This window comes from Apodemus sylvaticus, chromosome 18 (assembly GCF_947179515.1).
Source record: "Apodemus sylvaticus chromosome 18, mApoSyl1.1, whole genome shotgun sequence".
NCBI classification, from domain to species: Eukaryota; Metazoa; Chordata; class Mammalia; order Rodentia; family Muridae; genus Apodemus; species Apodemus sylvaticus.
Genome location: NC_067489.1, coordinates 22,459,758 through 22,478,129, shown reverse-complemented (window position 1 = coordinate 22,478,129; position 18,372 = coordinate 22,459,758). Strand labels below are relative to the sequence as shown.

The 18,372-nt window shown below is 43.7% G+C and overlaps 2 protein-coding genes across 3 annotated transcripts in view; one reads left to right on the top strand and one right to left on the bottom strand.

Annotated features, from left to right (window-relative positions):
- Positions 1-456: 456 nt before the first annotated feature.
- Tm2d2 (TM2 domain containing 2) lies at positions 457-5,907 on the bottom strand. The gene is made up of 4 exons (XM_052162216.1): positions 5,587-5,907; positions 5,026-5,113; positions 3,261-3,376; positions 457-1,142 (listed from the first exon to the last, which is right to left on the bottom strand). The coding sequence occupies exons 1-4, from the start codon at positions 5,808-5,810 to the stop codon at positions 929-931; spliced, it is 642 nt and encodes a 213-aa protein (XP_052018176.1). The 5' UTR covers positions 5,811-5,907; the 3' UTR covers positions 457-928.
- Positions 5,908-6,285: 378 nt separating this feature from the next.
- Positions 6,286-18,372, top strand: part of Adam9 (ADAM metallopeptidase domain 9) — a 66,442-nt gene continuing 54,355 nt past the window's right edge. For both annotated transcript variants that reach the window (XM_052162159.1, XM_052162158.1), the window contains exon 1: positions 6,286-6,504. In XM_052162159.1, coding sequence (XP_052018119.1) covers positions 6,408-6,504 — 97 coding nt within the window. In that variant the 5' untranslated portion in view covers positions 6,286-6,407. The remainder of the gene's footprint in view (positions 6,505-18,372) is intronic.

The window sequence follows — 18,372 nt, the reverse complement described above, 5'->3', positions numbered from 1 at the left end:
ACCAAGTACCCCACAGATGGCTTAAGAAGGCAGGCTCTATTTTGGCCACAGGTTAAGAAGGCTCAGTCCGTGGTTGGCTGGCTCTGTGGCTTGAGTAGAACATCATGGTGTGTGTGGTGGATCAGACTTTTCATCTCAAAGTGGACAGGAAGAGCCAGGGCAAGTTGTAGCAAGGTGACCCCATTCCCCACTAACCTACTTCCTCCAACTAGGCCTCACTTCCTACTCTTTATCACTCTCCAATAACAGTTCCACAATCCACTGCTGAGATCAGTCCTCAGGATCACTCAGGTTCTAGAAGCCTGTCAGCTGGCCATCGAGCCCCCAGTACCTGAGACTGTGGCATGGGGGCGGGGCAGCTCATGTTCACACTGTAACTGTTTCAGTTTCAATGCTCACCCTTCAGCAAAAACACTTTTTGAATCTCATTCTCTCCTGAAGTACTCACACAGCAGGTTAGTTTTTAAAACTTTATTCTGCAATTTAAGTTCTCAGTCAGAATTTTGGTGTGTATTAAAATCCACAGTCATTTCTTCATCACCTGAAGACTTCTCATTGGTGGAGCTTCTGATCTGTGCATGAAATTTAGGGTCACGGAAGGCTGTGAATGGATCACCACTCACTTGGTTTATCCTGTTGGGTCCCCCTACTCCAAACGATCGAAGATCCAGCCACACAGAAACATCACTGACAGTGATTTCTGGAGAGAAGTCAGCATCTTTGATCTTTGAGATTCTGCATGTGAGGAAGGGTACGATTGGACTCAACAATACTGCTTGTCATTCTGGTTTGCAAGGTTAAAATTTGGAGTAACTCGATCGGCCTTCCTCCTAGAGAGGACGGTGATGTTCAGAGAATTCAGAGCTTGTAATAATTATCCTGGCAGCCAGGCACCCACTTTCCTGCCGGTGTAGGACGGCAGCAGGGTTTAGTAGACCGTGCACCAGTTGCTGCCATCACTAGGCATCAGCCCCCCAGTGATGAGCAGAATAAGATCGACGAACCACCAGATCCCCAGTCCTCCCAGTGTGAGCAGCTTCCCAACTGCTGTCCCAGTGTGTCCCAGGCAGAAGCGGTCGACTCCGAAGCATCCCAGGAAGAAGGAGTAGAGCAGTGTGGTGATGAAGTAGTGTCCAGTGTACCTGGAGAAAGGGAGGGAGATGGAAACTGAGTGTAACCTAATGAACGTGCAGCAATGGCTGGCTGTGGTGCAAAGGCCTCACCTCACTCTCATCATGGTTGGGTTCTTTCTTGATGCATTCAGTCAGGGGTGGGGTGGAGTGGGGTGGGGTAAGAGACACTAAAGGGGCCAAATAGCTTATTGCATTCACGGGTCCTAGAGAGGAGGCATGGCTGTCGCCCTGCTGGGAGGCGTGAGAAGAACATGATAGAAGACAGGGGTACAGGGTAGGTCCAAGTCACAACTTTGCTGCAGTTTTTGCAGAAAAGCCAAGGCAGGACAGATAAGCAATTTAGGATTGGTTGCATGAATAATTTCAGCAGCTTTAAGTGTGGGTCTCAGTGGCCTGACACTTGACCCTGGCATGATTAAGACAAAGGAGTAGTCTCCTGGGGTGGACTTCCATCAGATGGCTCAGGACACTAATTTGCATATTAGGAACAGGCTCCTGACTAGGTCCTTTGATAATACTAGAACTTTCTAGTCTTGGAATGTGCAGATCTCTCCCCAGCCAGAAACACAAAACAAAGTTAACTATAGTACAATATACTCTTGTAAGCACTACCCCACCTCTAGTTGGTCTAGACCTTCCTGTTGTAGAAAATACTTAATCTCAATCAGGGGCTTCTACCCACCTTTGATCATTCAGTTCCTGGATAAAAGCCACACAGCTTTTATTACTTATAATAAGCCTTAGACAGCACTAGAGCTGGGCAGATGTCTACCCTCTCTGCTCTTACGTCTAGTTCCCTGTCAATAACCGAACAATATGATTTGCCATATTCTGTCTGGGCTGCTCACAGCTCCAGCTGTCCCGCCCTCATGGTTAGGATTTCAAGATTCTTACTCCATGGCGTCTTCTCCTTTCTCCACCTTTTCTCTCCTCAGGTTCTCCAGCCCCAAGTCTGGGAACCCCAGACCCTGTCTGTGTCTCTCTGGCCCAGCTATTGGCAGTTGGCATCTTTATTTAGCCAACAGTTTTAAATTAAGGAGCAAGGTCACATTGTATGGATTCTCTGGGAGCAACCAAGCCTTGGGGACCAGTATTTAGTATTGCAATACATAGCAACAGACCAAACCTAAACACTTCCTAATTCTTTCACCCATTAATACAGTTCCTCATGTTGCGGTGACCCCAACCATAAAATTAGTTTCATTGCTACTTTATAACTGTGATTTTGTTACTGTTATGAATTGTAACGTAAATATCTGATGTACAGGATATTTGATATGTGACTCCCCCATCCCCCAGAGAGATTGTGATCCAAAGTTGAGTACCACTGGTCTAGGATCTCAAAAACATACTTGCTAAGATATGAAGGGACTTTTAAGAGTAAAAAGGGGCCCAGAGAGATGGCTCAGTGGTTAAGAGCACTTTCGGTGCTTTCTTGCAGAGGACAGGATTGATTACCAGCAGTGACACCAGGTGACTCACAGCTGCCTGCATCAGATGCCCTGCATTGGCTTTTGCAGGCCCTGCAGCCCACATGCACAAACCTACACTCACAAATACACATGTATTAAATGAATAAACAGACCACAACAGAGTTGGACTGGGCTGCTGCATAAAAGATGGAGGTAGAAGGGGTCTGCCCTTTATCTGCTGAAGTGCTCCCATGCTCTGTGAAACACTGAGCTGCAGCTCGGGTCATCACGAAGCTTCACCAAGGCGCCTCTCGTTCACTAGCAGTCTAGGTTGATTCTGAATATTTTGGTAGAGTTTATAATTTTCACAGGATGCTTGATGGTTGGGAGTTTTGAAGCTACATCAATTTGGCCCAGTGCCTGCAAGCTGAGAACGAGGGGCAGACTGAAGGATTCAACCCACAGCTTCTCCTAGTTGTTGCAATCACACTGCCTCAATCAGTGGGCTGCACATAGGAGGAAACGTATACAGTCTTTAATACTTCAAAGGAAAAGTCACACCACCAACTGGTACTTCTAGCCCATCACCCCTTTCAAAGTAACCCTTAGTTTGAGGTGAGTGTAGCTCATGATCAGAGCCTTTGCTTAACATGTGCATTGGGTTCAAATCCCAGAGTATGACACACACACAGTACAAGACCAAAGCAATGCTTACTTTATACAAGGCTTATTTTCTCGTAGGAAGGTCCTGGGGCTGGCACACTCAATTCCCTCCAGGGCTCTGCACTGGACTGCAGTGTGTTGCACATCGCTGTAGGCCTGACCCCCAAACTGTGGAGAAAGTAAAGGGTGCATTCATGCTCACCAATAGAAGCTGCTTCAGTCCTGTACTAATTCTAGCAAGAGTGGTAAAGTTGTCAACAGCAGGGAATTCTGAGACGCTTCAAGTGACCTAGTAGCCCGTCCTAAGTGAATACTGCCTTAAGACAGCCTTTCTTCTTCTCTGACTTCTTTAGTATTTAGTAAAACACAAACAAGCTGCAGAGGCGGATGTATACAATGGCTTGAGTATCTTGGGTTAACAGGAACATAATGTAGCAGTTTTGGAATGGGAACAGACACGTCAGCGAGTGTCAAAACCTCTGTGGCATATTTACCGTAAAAGAATAAGATCAGAAAATAATTCAGACTATCATCAGGATGAGGACTTAAGCCACACACAGGGCTAGGTTTGCATAGTCTACTCCAGTAAGATCAGCTCCAGTAAAAATGGTTAGGATCAGAGTTCTACCCTTGACTTAGCTCAGTTCCAACAGCGGGAACAGAGCCACACAGTCTCCCTCACTCGCTCGCACCTTATTATTGCTTTCCTCCCGTTGCCCCTCATTCCTCAGCTTGAGACTGGAGAGCACGGGCGTTCACATCTCAGCCCCCAGTGCTACCAGTCCTGAGGCCCGCTGGCTGAGGGAGACTTTGAATCCTGTGATAGGATACATTCAGCTCTTAATTAAAATAGTCACAACTACGTTAGTGCTATGTAATGCTAGTTACACTTTTACCAATTACCAATAGGACAACATTTCAGTGTATTTAAAATATCTCTTTACTTTAAGAGCTGTCCCCTTGGTTGTGGTGTTATTCCTTGTATCTGAGGTAATAAAATGACGTCTTCTCACATCTCAACCCTGCATTATAACGTAGTGTTGAGTCCACAAGCAAAGGAAGTACATAAATCCCTTGAGTATTGAGTGGGGGCCCAGTGATATGAACCTGTATCTTAGCACTAGACGGCTCAACCAGGGGGATCATGGCTTCAAGGCTAGCTTGAGCTATAGTGAGACCTTGTCACAGACAGACAAACGAATAACCTACCAGCACAACCAAGCTCAAACCAAGCTGCACTGGGTTTTGAGAGACCAAGTTAGGTATACTCACTTTAAGGATATACTAATGGCTTCTCTGTAGGCTGAGAGGCCACTGCTACCAAACACTTTTCTAGAACACTTTATTCTCAAACAAAATCGTGACAGAGCCTAGCTACTTCCGACTGACGTGGTGCAACCTACTCGTCATCACCTGCATGAGAAACTTGCTCCAAGTGCATGTGTAACCAAGAAAGCCCAACTCAGCACCAGTTTTACAAAGTGCATAGCCTTTCTGTCGTTGCTGCTCTTTTAAGAAAAGGCTTACTTTGAAAGTCCAATTGATGTGTTGGCTTTAATTTGTTAGTTTCAACAGCCAACAGAAGCAATACAAATTTGGTCTTTGCACTTGGGTGGCTTGGGCACGGATACTGTTGGTTCCCGGGGACAGCAAATGTGCTATTCAGCCATCAAAACCTTGGTCATGTTTCCAGCACAAGTTATACGGAGGGAGTTCTAAAAAACTGTCTCTCTTCTCTGTAGACGCTTACGCTCTTCTGTAACAGAACCCGGCTATGCTTCCCATCAAGGTGCCTGTACAATGAACAAAAACCTCACCTTGAGACACCCATAGCCAAGCTCCTGGGACGCAGTTGCATTTCCAACGTGATCCACTGGGGCATCACAGTCTACAAACTCGTCGGGTCTGCAAATCAGTAAGACCGTTATCAATGCCTTTTGCAGATTGCTATGTGGCCCCCGGACGCAATCCTATTTTCGTTCCTCTTTTAATACTCGTTCCTCCTTCCGTACTGGGAACTGTATACGTTAGAGGTGCTATCTACCTTTGAGCTACATCTCCAGCCCTTGAATTTTTTATTTTTATTTTTTTTTTGTAATTTGAGATAAATTACCCAGTCTAGCTGGTTAGCCTTAAACTCATCCTGTAACCAAGGCAGGAGAAAGGGAGCAGGAAGTGGAAGGATTCTATAGCCTACACGACTCCTTCCCAGTATCTACCATCAATCTTCAGTTTAATTGCTTTCTGCGGCAGGGCAATTGAGAGGCACCAATCCCGGAATCACCTCCCTCAAGTGGAAGCAGCCTTCCGCTCCCACAACTACCACCTATCCCTGTCCCGATCCCCGCTATGCCCACCTCCATGTCCCGGCAGCTTACAGGTAAGAGCAAAGGATGACTGGAGAGTTGGGGTCGCTGTATTCCCAGCTCGAGGCTGGGGGACCTTCGGGGTGAGCGGCGCCTGAAGGTATGAGATCCAGTTCGGCCGTCGCATTAAACGAGTGGCTCCGAGAGACACAGTGTAGCAGCAGCAGGTTCCCCAACAGCAAGGCCGCTTGGCCGCACAGCAATAGGTAACTCACAGGGCAGCCGCCCAGCACCATCTTCCCAGGCCGGTCCCAGAGACCTGGCCTAAAAACAAAGCCAGGCCGCCACGGCCGACCGGAGCCCCGCGCTGTCAGGCCTCTCTACGTAGGTACGCAACCGCTACACAGCCAATCCTTGTGCAGATCGACGCTCCGCCCACCGCTACGGCCAATCATAAGCGGGCAGGGGCTGGCTGCGCTCCGCCCTCCTATAGACCTTTCTCTCTGCTCCGCGTTGAGGCGGAGGGGAGGGAGGGTGGAGCTTCCTTTAGCCCCGCCTCCAGCCCCTCCTACCTCCTCTCGTACCGGTTGCGCGGGCGGAGGGGCGGGACGGACGGGCGCGAACTAGAGCGGCGGCGGTGGGGTAGGCCACTCTCACCGCTGACTGTATTTTCCCTACGTCAGCCCCTGGCGGCCGGATCGCGAGCGGCGGGAGCGAGTGGGGGGGTGGAGGGGAAAGGGGCGGGGCGTGGGGGGTGCTGCGTCAGTGCCGCGCGCGTGCTCGCCGTGGGCGCGTGCCCCGCCAGCCCTGGGGGCCCCCGCGGGGTTGCAAGGATGACCGAAGGGGCGGAGGCGGCGGCCGCGCGTTGAGCGGAACCTGCCGAAGCCCTCGCTATGGGGCCGCGCGCGCTCTCGCCCCTTACCTTTCTGCGACTAAGGTGGCTGCTGGCGTGTGGCTTGCTGGGCCCGGTCCTCGATGCCGGGCGGCCAGGTGGGTGTTGGAGGGGGACCGTGCTGTGGGAGTCCCTGGTGGTGCGGGCTGCGAGGCGGACCCTGGGCTCCGGCGCCCCTGTCAGCGCTGACCCGGAGCCCGGCGGCCGGCTACACTGTGGCCGTGCGTTCGCTGCTCCCAGGCTGCAGCTAGTGCTTGCGGGTGGAGTGGCTGTCACCAGCTGTGGGCTGGGAGATGGAACTTTTGCTTCAGTCCATCAGGATTTGGGGTTTGACGTTCTCAGTCTTGGACGACTCATTAGTAGGGTCCACAGGGATCCCGATGGAGTAGAGGGCGGGTTTTCCTTGGGCCGTTTTTGTTGTAGTAAGGATACTTAAAATAATAAGATAAACGAAATACATTTCTAGAGCCCGTTGTTCAATCTCTCTAAATCTGGACAAAGAATCTCTGCTCTGTTTAACCCAGGGGATTATCGGAAAGAATTAAATTACTGTCGGCCAGTACATCTGAATTGTGAAACTTCCCGTAAATATGTAAGATATTTATATTGCAGATGATGAAACTGAATGGGAACACACTAGTTTTTTTTCCTTCTGGAAATAAGTTCTTTATTTCATCCTTTGTATTAAATTAGTGTTTGCATGGCTGAGTTATCTCTACTACCGCCGGGAAGACTATGGACAATAAAAGGCTTTGCAAAATTGTTGCCTTCAAAGGTGATGAGTGTAGATTTGAGTTCAGAACCGCTGACCTTCATGAAACTAATTACAGTTCCTTGTCTTTGGCTTTCTTCTTTTTAATTAAGTTAGCTTCCTCCTGTGTGGAGATCTTGGAGTTCAAAATACTGACAAATTTTGAATGGGATGCTTTGAGGACGTTTCTGATGAAAATTACCTTTTCTGTGCTGTTATAGTTAACGCTATCTCTATGAAAGGACCTGGAATGTTAGTAATCACTAACTTCTTGTGTTTGCCAGTAAAAACCAGATTATATTTTTAGCGCATGTATATGTTTGTTATTACACATGGGCATAAAAATGAATGGAATATCCGTATGTTCATTTGCTGCTGCAATGGGCCAGCTGTTCATTTGGGCATGAGTATTCACTTGGAAAATCTATCTGGCATTCATCAGACTCCAGGTAAATACATTTCTTATGCTTTTGGAGGATCTAAAGGTTGACCATGTGGACTAAGATATAGGAGAAATGTTGAAGGCTTTTGTCTTTGTTTTTTTTTTTTTTTTTTTTTTTAATTCTTTTTTTGAGACTAATTTTTGAACAGAGCTGAAAGGGTGAGGACATTTCAACTTAAAAGAATGGGGGAATCCATTATAAACATAAGGAGCTTTATTTTACATCCCCCCCCCCCCAAGGGTAAGTGGTTATGAAAGAAAACAGCTTGTTAGGAAAGGGTGAAAGTGTTAATGTGGTTAGGTTAGATGACCCTGGAAGGGAAAGCCAGGTAGACTGGCACCACGGATGAGACCTGTGCCATGCTAGGGAGTCACAGTCACCCTGTAGGTTGGTTTGGGGCATGAAGATTTCTAAGCAGTGTGACCATCAGATTTTCAGTTAAAACACAATGGGGGTTGGCCTCTAGGAGAGTGGAGGGAGCAAGCCGGAGCCAAGTTTTGAGGTGTTGGCAACGGTGCGGTGAGTCAACTCGAATTTCCTGAAGTGAATGATCTTCTAAAATCAGCTGAGTTTTTGGAATACAGGATGTTTAAAGCATGAACTGGAACATCCTCCCATTAGCAGTGTTGGGAGCTGAGCTGGTTTGAGTAGGATTTTAAACTGTTGTTTGTAATACTGTGTCCAGAATAATTTCTGAGTAGTGGATTCAAAGGATTAACAACAACAACAACAACAACAACCAACTCCAGGGTCAACAAATAGAAGGAAATCAGATACCTCTTGATTTTTTTTTCTTATGTAAGATAGTAAATACAATATGTAGATGAAAAGTGACCTCGAAACACTGGTATTCTAAAGAAGATGAATTTGAAAACTTATGGTGAATAATTGGAAAATGAAGTAGATATAATTGTAGAACTTAGGTCCATACCAACCTCATCTTCAGATAGCTGCAGATTTTTTAAAACTAATTAATTGATTAATTAATTATTTTTACACTCCATATTTTATTTCCCCCACCCCCATCTGCCCTCCGACCATTCCACATCCCATACCTCCCCTCTCATGTGGATATTCCCACCCCCACCCCACCTGACCTCTAAACTCCCTGGGGCCTTCAGTCTCTTGAGGGTTCATCGTCTCTGAATGAACACAGCGGCGGATTTTTAAAATTAATTTTAAAATTAGTATGTAAGATCATGGGTCTCCTTAGCACAGTATCGTGTTTATCATGGTACTTCCTTCACTTAGCTCATTATCTTCTCATGTCATCATCCTGCCTCTACTTTTCATGTCACATATATGTGAGAGAAAAGACATTTCAGTTGACATGGTAGCTGCCAGTGGCACTACTCGGTTTCCTGACGTGAGTACATTTTGTTCTTGGTGGCGGAATGGAATTCCCCTGTGCGTATGTGCTCCTTTTTCTTTATTCCTTTCTCTGTGGCTGAACATCTAGGCTAATTTTGTATTTTGGAAAGAACAGATTAAAATTGACCTATCAGTGTTATAAAAGAAAATGTTGTCCTTTAGACTTAAAGACATTTTGATTTCCAAACTTCTAAATAGTAAATGAAAACATTTCTAGCTAATAGGTACACATTTTTCTGGTCTTTGAAAACTAGTTTTATATTTTGCTTTACCAAATTTGGTTTTGAATTGGTTGTTCTTCTTTTGCTTGTTTTGCTTTTTCAAGAGAACGTCTCACTATGTAGCTCTGGCTGCCCTGAAACTTACTATGTAGATCAGGCTGGCCTGCCTTTGTCTCCCCAGTGCTGGGATTAAAGGTGTGCCCCACCATGTCTGGTGTATATTTATTTATATGTTATTAAATATTATGATTTACTATAGACGGTCCCAGATGATTTCATAAATGGTAACAGTGAGAGACATAAACTTGGGACATAGTTAACCTCATGATACCTCCTTTTCCTTGTTATCTCAGTACTGTGTATGCCCCAGCGCTTTGGAGGGATTCTAGTCCTTGCTAGCTAGCCTCTTGCTAGCACTGCAACAACTGTCCTCAGTCATCTTTGAAGGGTCTGAAGTGGGCCCAGCTAAGGCTGGATCGCCCTGCCTTGTTTTCATGCTCAGAGATCATTTTCATTTTGTGATGGGGGATGGAATCCATTTTAGTTGATCAATTTCCTCAAGGTGATCATATATGGGACATTGTGGTATTTTTAATTTTTGAGAATTTCAAGCAGTATATTTTGACCATCTCCACCTTCATGCCTCTCACCCCACCCAGATTTACCTGTTTCCCTGCTCTCTTAACCTCTTGTCTTGCTGTCCATCTTTTAAGAGTGAGGAAGTAGGACAGGAATGGATAAGCACAAGCTGTAATGACATTTATGAGGATGCCAAGATGAAGCGTGATACTTTGTATGGCCACCCCCAAGATTGATATTATTAAAAAAAGATTAAGGAGCTAGCCTGAGGAGTTCACGTGACTTGTTCAGTCACCACATGCTTCTCTGCCTCCTTTTCCCTCTCCTTCCCTTCGTCCTTCCCTCCCTCCTTCCTTCCCTCCCTTCCTCCCTCCCTTCCTCCCTCTGTCCCTCCCTCCGTCCCTCCCTCCCGCCTTCCTTTTTCTTTTTGATACAAGGTTTCTTTTTCTACCCTGCCTGGCTTCCAACTCACAAGAGCTCTGCCTGCCTCTGCCTTCAGAGAGCTAGTGGTCAGTTTTACGTTGTGCTGCTATGTTTGGATTTGTTGTTAATTTTCTTAGCTTAAAACTTAAAAGTTAAAGAAAATCATTATAGAACAAGTTATATTGTAGTACAAACTCTGCTTCTAAATATGTTTTTCTTTTCCCTTTGATACATTGTTCCTGTAATGAGATCTTTCCCAGTTTAACTCACATTAGCGAGACTTTTCCCTTTCCTTTTGGTAGAACCCAGGCAGGCAGAGCCCACTACTTATAAACCTGCGTGGAACAGGCAGAGATATGTCACAGTTACACTTGACCTAAAAATTTCAATCCTACTTTAGAGAGGAGAATGTCGCGTTATTGGTAAAAATGTTTGAGGGTCCTGCAGATTTGTGGGAAAGATGTTAATTTGAAAAGGCAGGTTCACTTTAAGTCTCTCTTTTTCTGTGTAGCTATGGCTATTGACTGAGGACTCTCTCTCTCTCTCTCTGTGTGTGTGTGTGTGTGTGTGTGTGTGTGTCTATGAGTCTCTCTGTGTGGCTATTGGCTGAGTATACATTTTCTCTCTGTCTCTGTGGGGGTGGGGTTGACTGAAGATACATTTTATCCAGTGCTTACATAGTCATAGGAAGTAGCTCCCTCTTTCTCAGCACTTTAAATTCCTTTCTGGAGGGACTTAAATTCTTAAGGGCATTACATTTTCTAAATGGTTGGAATTTTTCCCAATGGGTACTTTGAGACAAAAATAGCATTTTTTTTTTTTAAATTGGAGATAGGATCTTTGCTATATAACTCAGAATGAACTTTGTTTTTAAAAGATGGGTAAATAAAGATGCATAAGTCTTAAGACATCTAACAATATACAACACAGTAGCAGAAATTGCATCAAACCCTGGGCTTGAAGGAGGTAGTGGCGGAAATACATTTATTTGGGATTGGTCTGGTGACTAGGTGAGGATACGTAGTTGGCTGTAGCAGTTCGGGTCTAATTACAGTCATTTCCCTTCAGTACTTGAGGCAAAGGATTATCTCACTCAACCTGAATGTGGAAGGGTTATCTTCTGCAGAGAAAGTACTTGAAGGTGGTTATTTGTCTAGGTAATAAGCAGGAAGGAAAGAAGAAAGGCTCACAGTGACCTGGCACTCCCAGTTGTTTGTCTTGTAATTAGGTAGAATTCTTTAAAAGATATTTCTCCCTACCACAGTTGCTTAGACTTCCTTGGAAGTGCATAAAAAGACCCAAGGAGTCCGGGGAGTAAAGGACAGCTAATGCCCTGTCATTTTCTAAGTCTCAGAGGAAGTTTCTGGTTCAACTTTGGTTTTTCCTAAGTTCGAGTCCCCTCGTGTGGTTATTTTTAACAGTATACTTATTCTCTCAAATTCTGTTATTGAAGTGTGTATGCACCATATTTACTTTCATTGTGAATGCTCATCCCCTTTGAGACAGTCTCAGACTTCAGAGCCCTGGCTGTTCCGGAACTTGCTATATAGACCAGGCTGGCCTCGAACTCACAGATTCATCTCTCTCTGCCTTCAGAGTTCTGGGATTAAAAGCTTAAACACCCCACCTGGCATTCCCAGTGTTTTTCCAACATAATATCTTTATTAATTATTTGGACTTTCAGATCATATTCCCCCATGGCACTCACTTCCCAGTCTTCCCCACCCTTGACTCCCCCATGCCCCCCCCCCCCAAAACTAACAAAACAACAAAAAACTCAAGAGGGTTGGTTTTTAATTGGAGGCAATACTGCAACTATACCCGAAGGCATTCGAACACACTGGTAGTCAAAACTAGCTGGTTTGGGGAGGGTAGGGGCCAGGGGTGCTACAGTGCACCCCACAGGGTACACAGGATGGCCCACAACCAAGGATTTTCCAGCCTGCAGTGCCAGTGTTATGAAGGTTAAGTGCATTTCCTTTACAGTAAAATGAGAGAAATAATGTTTGGCCTCCACAGGAAGCATGAGTTAGAGAAAGATACAAGCCGGCTATGAACTGGAGATAAGAAAGAAACCAGAGATAAGACCAGAATTCTGAAGAAGAAAAAAAAAAAAAAGAAAAAAAAAAGAAATAGGACCGAGCATTCCTGGGTAGTTAATGTGTATTGTTTTTGAGTGACTTTCAGAATCTTTGTACATGGCTTTTTGTGCGTGGGTTTGATGCAGAATGGTGAATCTCCTCAGTCTTTGGTAGAAGTTAGTGTCAGAGTAACAAGTCCTGCACAGAGCTTCTCTCAGGGTACCTTAATTTTGAAACCTTAAAAAAACAAAGCAAAACAAAACAAAACACAGCTGATTATGACTTTTGTTTTCCAAAACTATAAAACAAGAACAACAAAAAATTCTTTTAAAATGGAAACCAGTGAACATCATCCCTTAAAAAACAAAAACAAAAACAAAAACAACAAACCAAAAAAAACCAAACAAAAACAAAACCAGGATCTCACTCTGGAGCCCTGACTGTCCTAGAACTCTCTGTGTAGACCAGGCTGGCCTCTGCCTGCCTCTGCCTCCCAGCGCTGGCACTGAAGGTGTGTACCACTGTGCCTGGCCTACCCTCTATTTTTTTTTTTTTTTTTTTTTTTTTTTGGTTTTTGGATTTTTTTGAGACAGGGTTTCTCTGTATAGCCCTGGCTGTCCTGGAACTCACTCTGTAGACCAGGCTGGCTTCGAACTCAGAAATCTGCCTGCCTCTGCCTCCCAAGTGCTGGGATTAAAAGTGTGTGCCACCACCACCTGGCACCTACCCTCTATTCTTGTATCCAGCTTTTATTATCCAGGTAAAAGGTTTCCTAGGAGACAGAACACTTGGTAGGCCTGGTCTGGTCAGTATACAGTCACATGACCTGTTTTAGTCAGAGAGCTTTTGAAATATCTGACTGCCAATTACAACCTTAAATTTTATCCTTTTGAAGTGTCCCATTTCTTCCCTCTGTGAGTTCACTTCAGAATTGTAATGTTTTAATTTATTTGCCTGTGGCTTAGCCTCCCTCTTCTGTGACAGTGATCCTGTCAGCATATATGTTCTTGTCTGTAGTGAATGACTTAAAACTTTTTCTTTGAAATAATGAGTCACATCAGGAAGTTGGAGAAAAAAAATGTGCTCCCCTCCCCCCTTTTAAGGCTAGCTTTAGCTCAGCCTGGCCTCAAAACTACTCTGTGGCTGAGGATGACTTTGAACTTGTGCTCTTACTGTCCCCATCTCCCCACAGTGCTGGGATGACAGGTTTGTGCTGCCACACTTGGCTTCAGGCTAGTTTGCTTTCAAAAGTTTTTTTGTTTGTTTGTTTGTTTTTTTGTTTTGTTTTTAATCATATTCTACCCCCAAATCCTTCCATATCCACCCCACATTCTGTTCCCACAACTGCTGGTCATATTTTTCTGGGATATGGCTTATTTTTGACCACACAGGACTTATTGCCCAACAACCGTATTGTGTTTATCTTGCCACAATCCCAGAGTGACTGCTCGCAGCGGGACGGATTGCTGCTGCTGCTGCTGCTTTTTTTTTTTTTTTTTTTAATTTTTTTTATTCGATATAATTTATTTACATTTCAAATGATTTCCCCTTTTCTAGCCCCCCCACTCCCCAAAAGTCCCGTAAGCCCCCTTCTCTTCCCCTGTCCTCCCACCCACCCCTTCCCACTTCCCCGTTCTGGTTTTGCTGAATACTGTTTCACTGAGTCTTTCCAGAACCAGGGGCCACTCCTCCTTTCTTCTTGTACCTCATTTGATGTGTGGATTATGTTTTGGGTATTCCAGTTTTCTAGGTTAATATCCACTTATTAGTGAGTGCATACCATGATTCACCTTTTGAGTCTGGGTTACCTCACTGAGTATGATATTCTCTAGCTCCATCCATTTGCCTAAGAATTTCATGAATTCGTTGTTTCTAATGGCTGAATAGTACTCCATTGTGTAGATATACCACATTTTTTGCATCCACTCTTCTGTTGAGGGATACCTGGGTTCATTCCAGCATCTGGCAATTATAAATAGGGCTGCTATGAACATAGTAGAACATGTATCCTTATTACATGGTGGGGAGTCTTCTGGGTATATGCCCAGGAGTGGTATAGCAGGATCTTCTGGAAGTGAGGTGCCCAGTTTTCCGAGGAACCGCCAGACTGATTTCCAGAGTGGTTGTACCAATTTGCAACCCCACCAGCAGTGGAGGAGTGTTCCTCTTTCTCCACACCCTCTCCAACACCTGCTGTCTCCTGAATTTTTAATCTTAGCCATTCTGACTGGTGTAAGATGAAATCTTAGGGTTGTTTTGATTTGCATTTCCCTAATGACTAATGAAGTTGAGCATTTTTTAAGATGCTTCTCCGCCATCCGAAGTTCTTCAGGTGAGAATTCTTTGTTTAACTCTGTACCCCATTTTTTAATAGGGTTGTTTGGTTTTCTGGAGTCTAACTTCTTGAGTTCTTTATATATATTGGATATTAGCCCTCTATCTGATGTAGGATTGGTGAAGATCTTTTCCCAATTTGTTGGTTGCCGATTTGTCCTCTTGATGGTGTCCTTTGCCTTACAGAAACTTTGTAATTTTATGAGGTCCCATTTGTCAATTCTTGCTCTTAGAGCATACGCTATTGGTGTTCTGTTCAGAAACTTTCTCCCTGTACTGATGTCCTCAAGGGTCTTCCCCAGTTTCTTTTCTATTAGCTTCAGAGTGTCTGGCTTTATGTGGAGGTCCTTGATCCATTTGGATTTGAGCTTAGTACAAGGAGACAAGGATGGATCAATTCGCATTCTTCTGCATGCTGACCTCCAGTTGAACCAGCACCATTTGTTGAAAAGGCTATCTTTTTTCCATTGGATGTTTTCAGCCTCTTTGTCGAGGATCAAGTGGCCATAGGTGTGTGGGTTCCTACAGCTGATAAACAACTTCAGCAAAGTGGCAGGTTATAAAATCAACTCAAGCAAATCAGTGGCCTTCCTATACTCAAAGGATAAGCAGGCTGAGAAAGAAATTAGGGAAATGACCCCCTTCACAATAGCCTCAAACAGTATAAAGTATCTTGGGGTGACTCTTACCAAACATGTGAAAGATCTGTATGACAAGAACTTCAAGACTCTGAAGAAGGAAATGGAAGAAGACCTCAAAAAATGGGAAAACCTCCCATGCTCATGGATCGGTAGAATCAATATAGTTAAAATGGCCATTTTGCCTAAAGCACTATACAGATTCAATGCAATACCCATCAAAATCCCAACTCAATTCTTCACAGAGTTAGAAAGAGCAATTATCAAATTCATCTGGAACAACAAAAAACCCAGGATAGCTAAAACTATTCTCAGCAACAAAAGAAAATCTGGGGGAATCAGTATCCCTGACCTCAAGCAATACTACAGAGCAATAGTGTTAAAAACTGCATGGTATTGGTACAGTGGCTGCTGCTGCTTTTAAGGGAACTGTTAAACCTGCGTTTTAGGAGTTGGAGAGGACCGGAAGTCATTGAGAGGCTCATTTCAGGTGAAGAAGTAGCCCCAAGCCTCATCCAACTTAGGATGACGGGGATTTCTGCCTAGTAAATTGTGTTTCAAAAGGATTTTATTTTATTTTCTATTTTCTGATATGGTTCTCAATTGACAAAGTATCTGGACCGTAGTTGACCATGGTATTAGTGGTATTGATGGAAAACTGTTAGTATGTATTATATATTATTACCTTTTCCTGATGGTGTCTTTGAAATCCTAGACTAGAGGTTTTTTTTTTTTTTTATACAGTGTCAACTTGGAAAAGTTAGCTCAATACTTTATACAACTGTGTGAGAAAGCTGAGGGACATGGGCTGTTAAGTGAATGAAAGACAGCGTCAGAGGATGGGGGTGTGTCAGAGGTGAGGTAGTGAAGGCTCATTGGTAGAGCCTTTGCTTGGCATGTGCAACTCCCACGGCTGAAGTCTAGCGTCTGGAAAACAAGTTAGAAAGGATGAAAGTCAGAGATGCTAGATAATCAGGCACAGCCCTTGATCAGGGAATCGTGAGTTTTATAAAAGAAACACTGCTCTTTTAGCTTAATAGGTAATACAGTGGAGGCAACATAGAGCTCAGCCACTTAGATTCTGTAGGAAATAAACTTCTTACTGCTTCCTGGGACATATATTAAACAGATTCTTCTTAACATGGGACATATATTAAACAGATTGGTTCATTGAATTGTGCTATTTATATGTTTAGGACCTTTTAAAGTCTCAGCTTGCAATATGTAAATATAGTATTACATTTATTTGTGTGTGGTCAGGGGAGGTCAGGATATAACTTTTGAAAGTCAGTTCTCTCCTTCTACTATGTGGGTCCAGGAGTCAGCTCAGGTTGTCAGGCTGGGCAGCAGTTTTTTACCAGCTAAAGCATCTTGCCAACCCAAGTACAGTATTTTGTAATTAGAGTTATATGCAGCAAAATTTTAGTCTTTTTGTCATCCATGCCCTGTAGGTAGCCAATTAACTATATTATTATAGAAGTTTTTAAGCATACACAAGAATGGAAAAAGGTAATAAGCTCCTGTATATGCATTATCCAGGTTTAATCTTGTTTTATGTGTATATATTTTCTTAGTCATTGTATAATTTTAATATATCTAGACATATTTTATCATTGAGTAGTCATCATGAGTCACTAAATCACAAAACCTTACACATAGTAGTAGTAGTAGTAGTCGTAGTAGCAGTAGCAGTAGCAGCAGCAGTAGCAGTAGCAGTAGTAGTAGTAGTAGTAATTATAATTATTATTGCTCAAGCTCATTAGACATTTACTCGGTATGTGAATTTCCCAGATTATCTCCGAGTTTTCTCAGGTCATTCATTTTAGCAGAAATCCAAGCAGGTCCACGCATTGTGTTTGGTGCTAAGGCTTTTATAATTTATGAAATTCCCAACTTCCTTTTTTTGTGCCTTAGAAGACGCGTCTGTGCTCCTGAAGGTCCTTAGATGGTGACCAGTGACCATCTACTGCATTAGACTTCATTGAAAGAACTTTTTAGCGTGGCTGTGGGTTCTGTGGTGAGCTCTTGTAATCTCAACACTTGAACCACTAAGGGCAAGAGGTCATGAATTCAAGATCATCTTGAATAACTAGTGAGATCAAGACAGTGACAGAAAAAGAATTGTTATGCTCTTAGTACTGATACTGGAAGAGAAAGCTATTTCGTGTTGGGCTCATTGAGAAACTATATCCAACTTCAACATTGCTTATTGTTTAGTTTGTTATTTTAGATAGGACCTTGTTATGTGTTACTTTGTGTCCCTGGCTGGCATTGAAGTCAGAGAAACCCACCTGTCTCTATCTCCCGAGTGCCAAGATTAATGTATACATGTTTACTACTGGACCTGACCCTCAATTTCCTGATAATTTTAGAATCTCAGGATGTATAACTGGAGTTCTTAACTGTTAATAGTCTTTGTGTAAAATGTCTTTCTGATGGACTTGCGTAGTCACTTCAGATGAGACAGTTTGTACTTGTTACTATATCCTAGAGTCGACCCATTAGATAGTGAACACATTTTACCCTTCTTGTCAACTCTGTCCAGTACACAGGGTGTCCTTCAAGATGCATAGGAGGGAGGGAGAGAGGGTCCACGCACCTCCACACTGAATCTCATGTTCTTTTGTTTGTGCCTAAGAGTTTAATACCAAAAGATTTATTTTGAGAAAAAGGGCTAGAATATACAAATATTAAATAATAGTGTTTTACACACACACACGCACACGCACACGCACACGCACACGCACACACACACACATACTGTTTAGACTGGCATCTTTAAGTATTTTTGAGGATTATATATGAACATCATTTGAGGGGCTGGAGAAATGGCTCAGTTAAGAGCACTGGCTGTTCTTCTAAAGGACCCAGATTCAGTTCCCAGCATCCATATGGTGGTTACAGCTGTCTGTAGCCCTACATCCCCTGGACCTGACATCTTCCTCTGATCTCTGACCTCTGTGGATACCGTGCATGCTAGTAAACAGACATATGCATGCAAAACACTCATAAAATAGAATAATAATAACAAATTTGAAAATAAAAAAAATCACATGAGTATTGGGTAGGTTTTTCAGTTATTTAAACTCTTTGTTTGTTTGTTTGTTTTTGTTTTTAAGATGGGG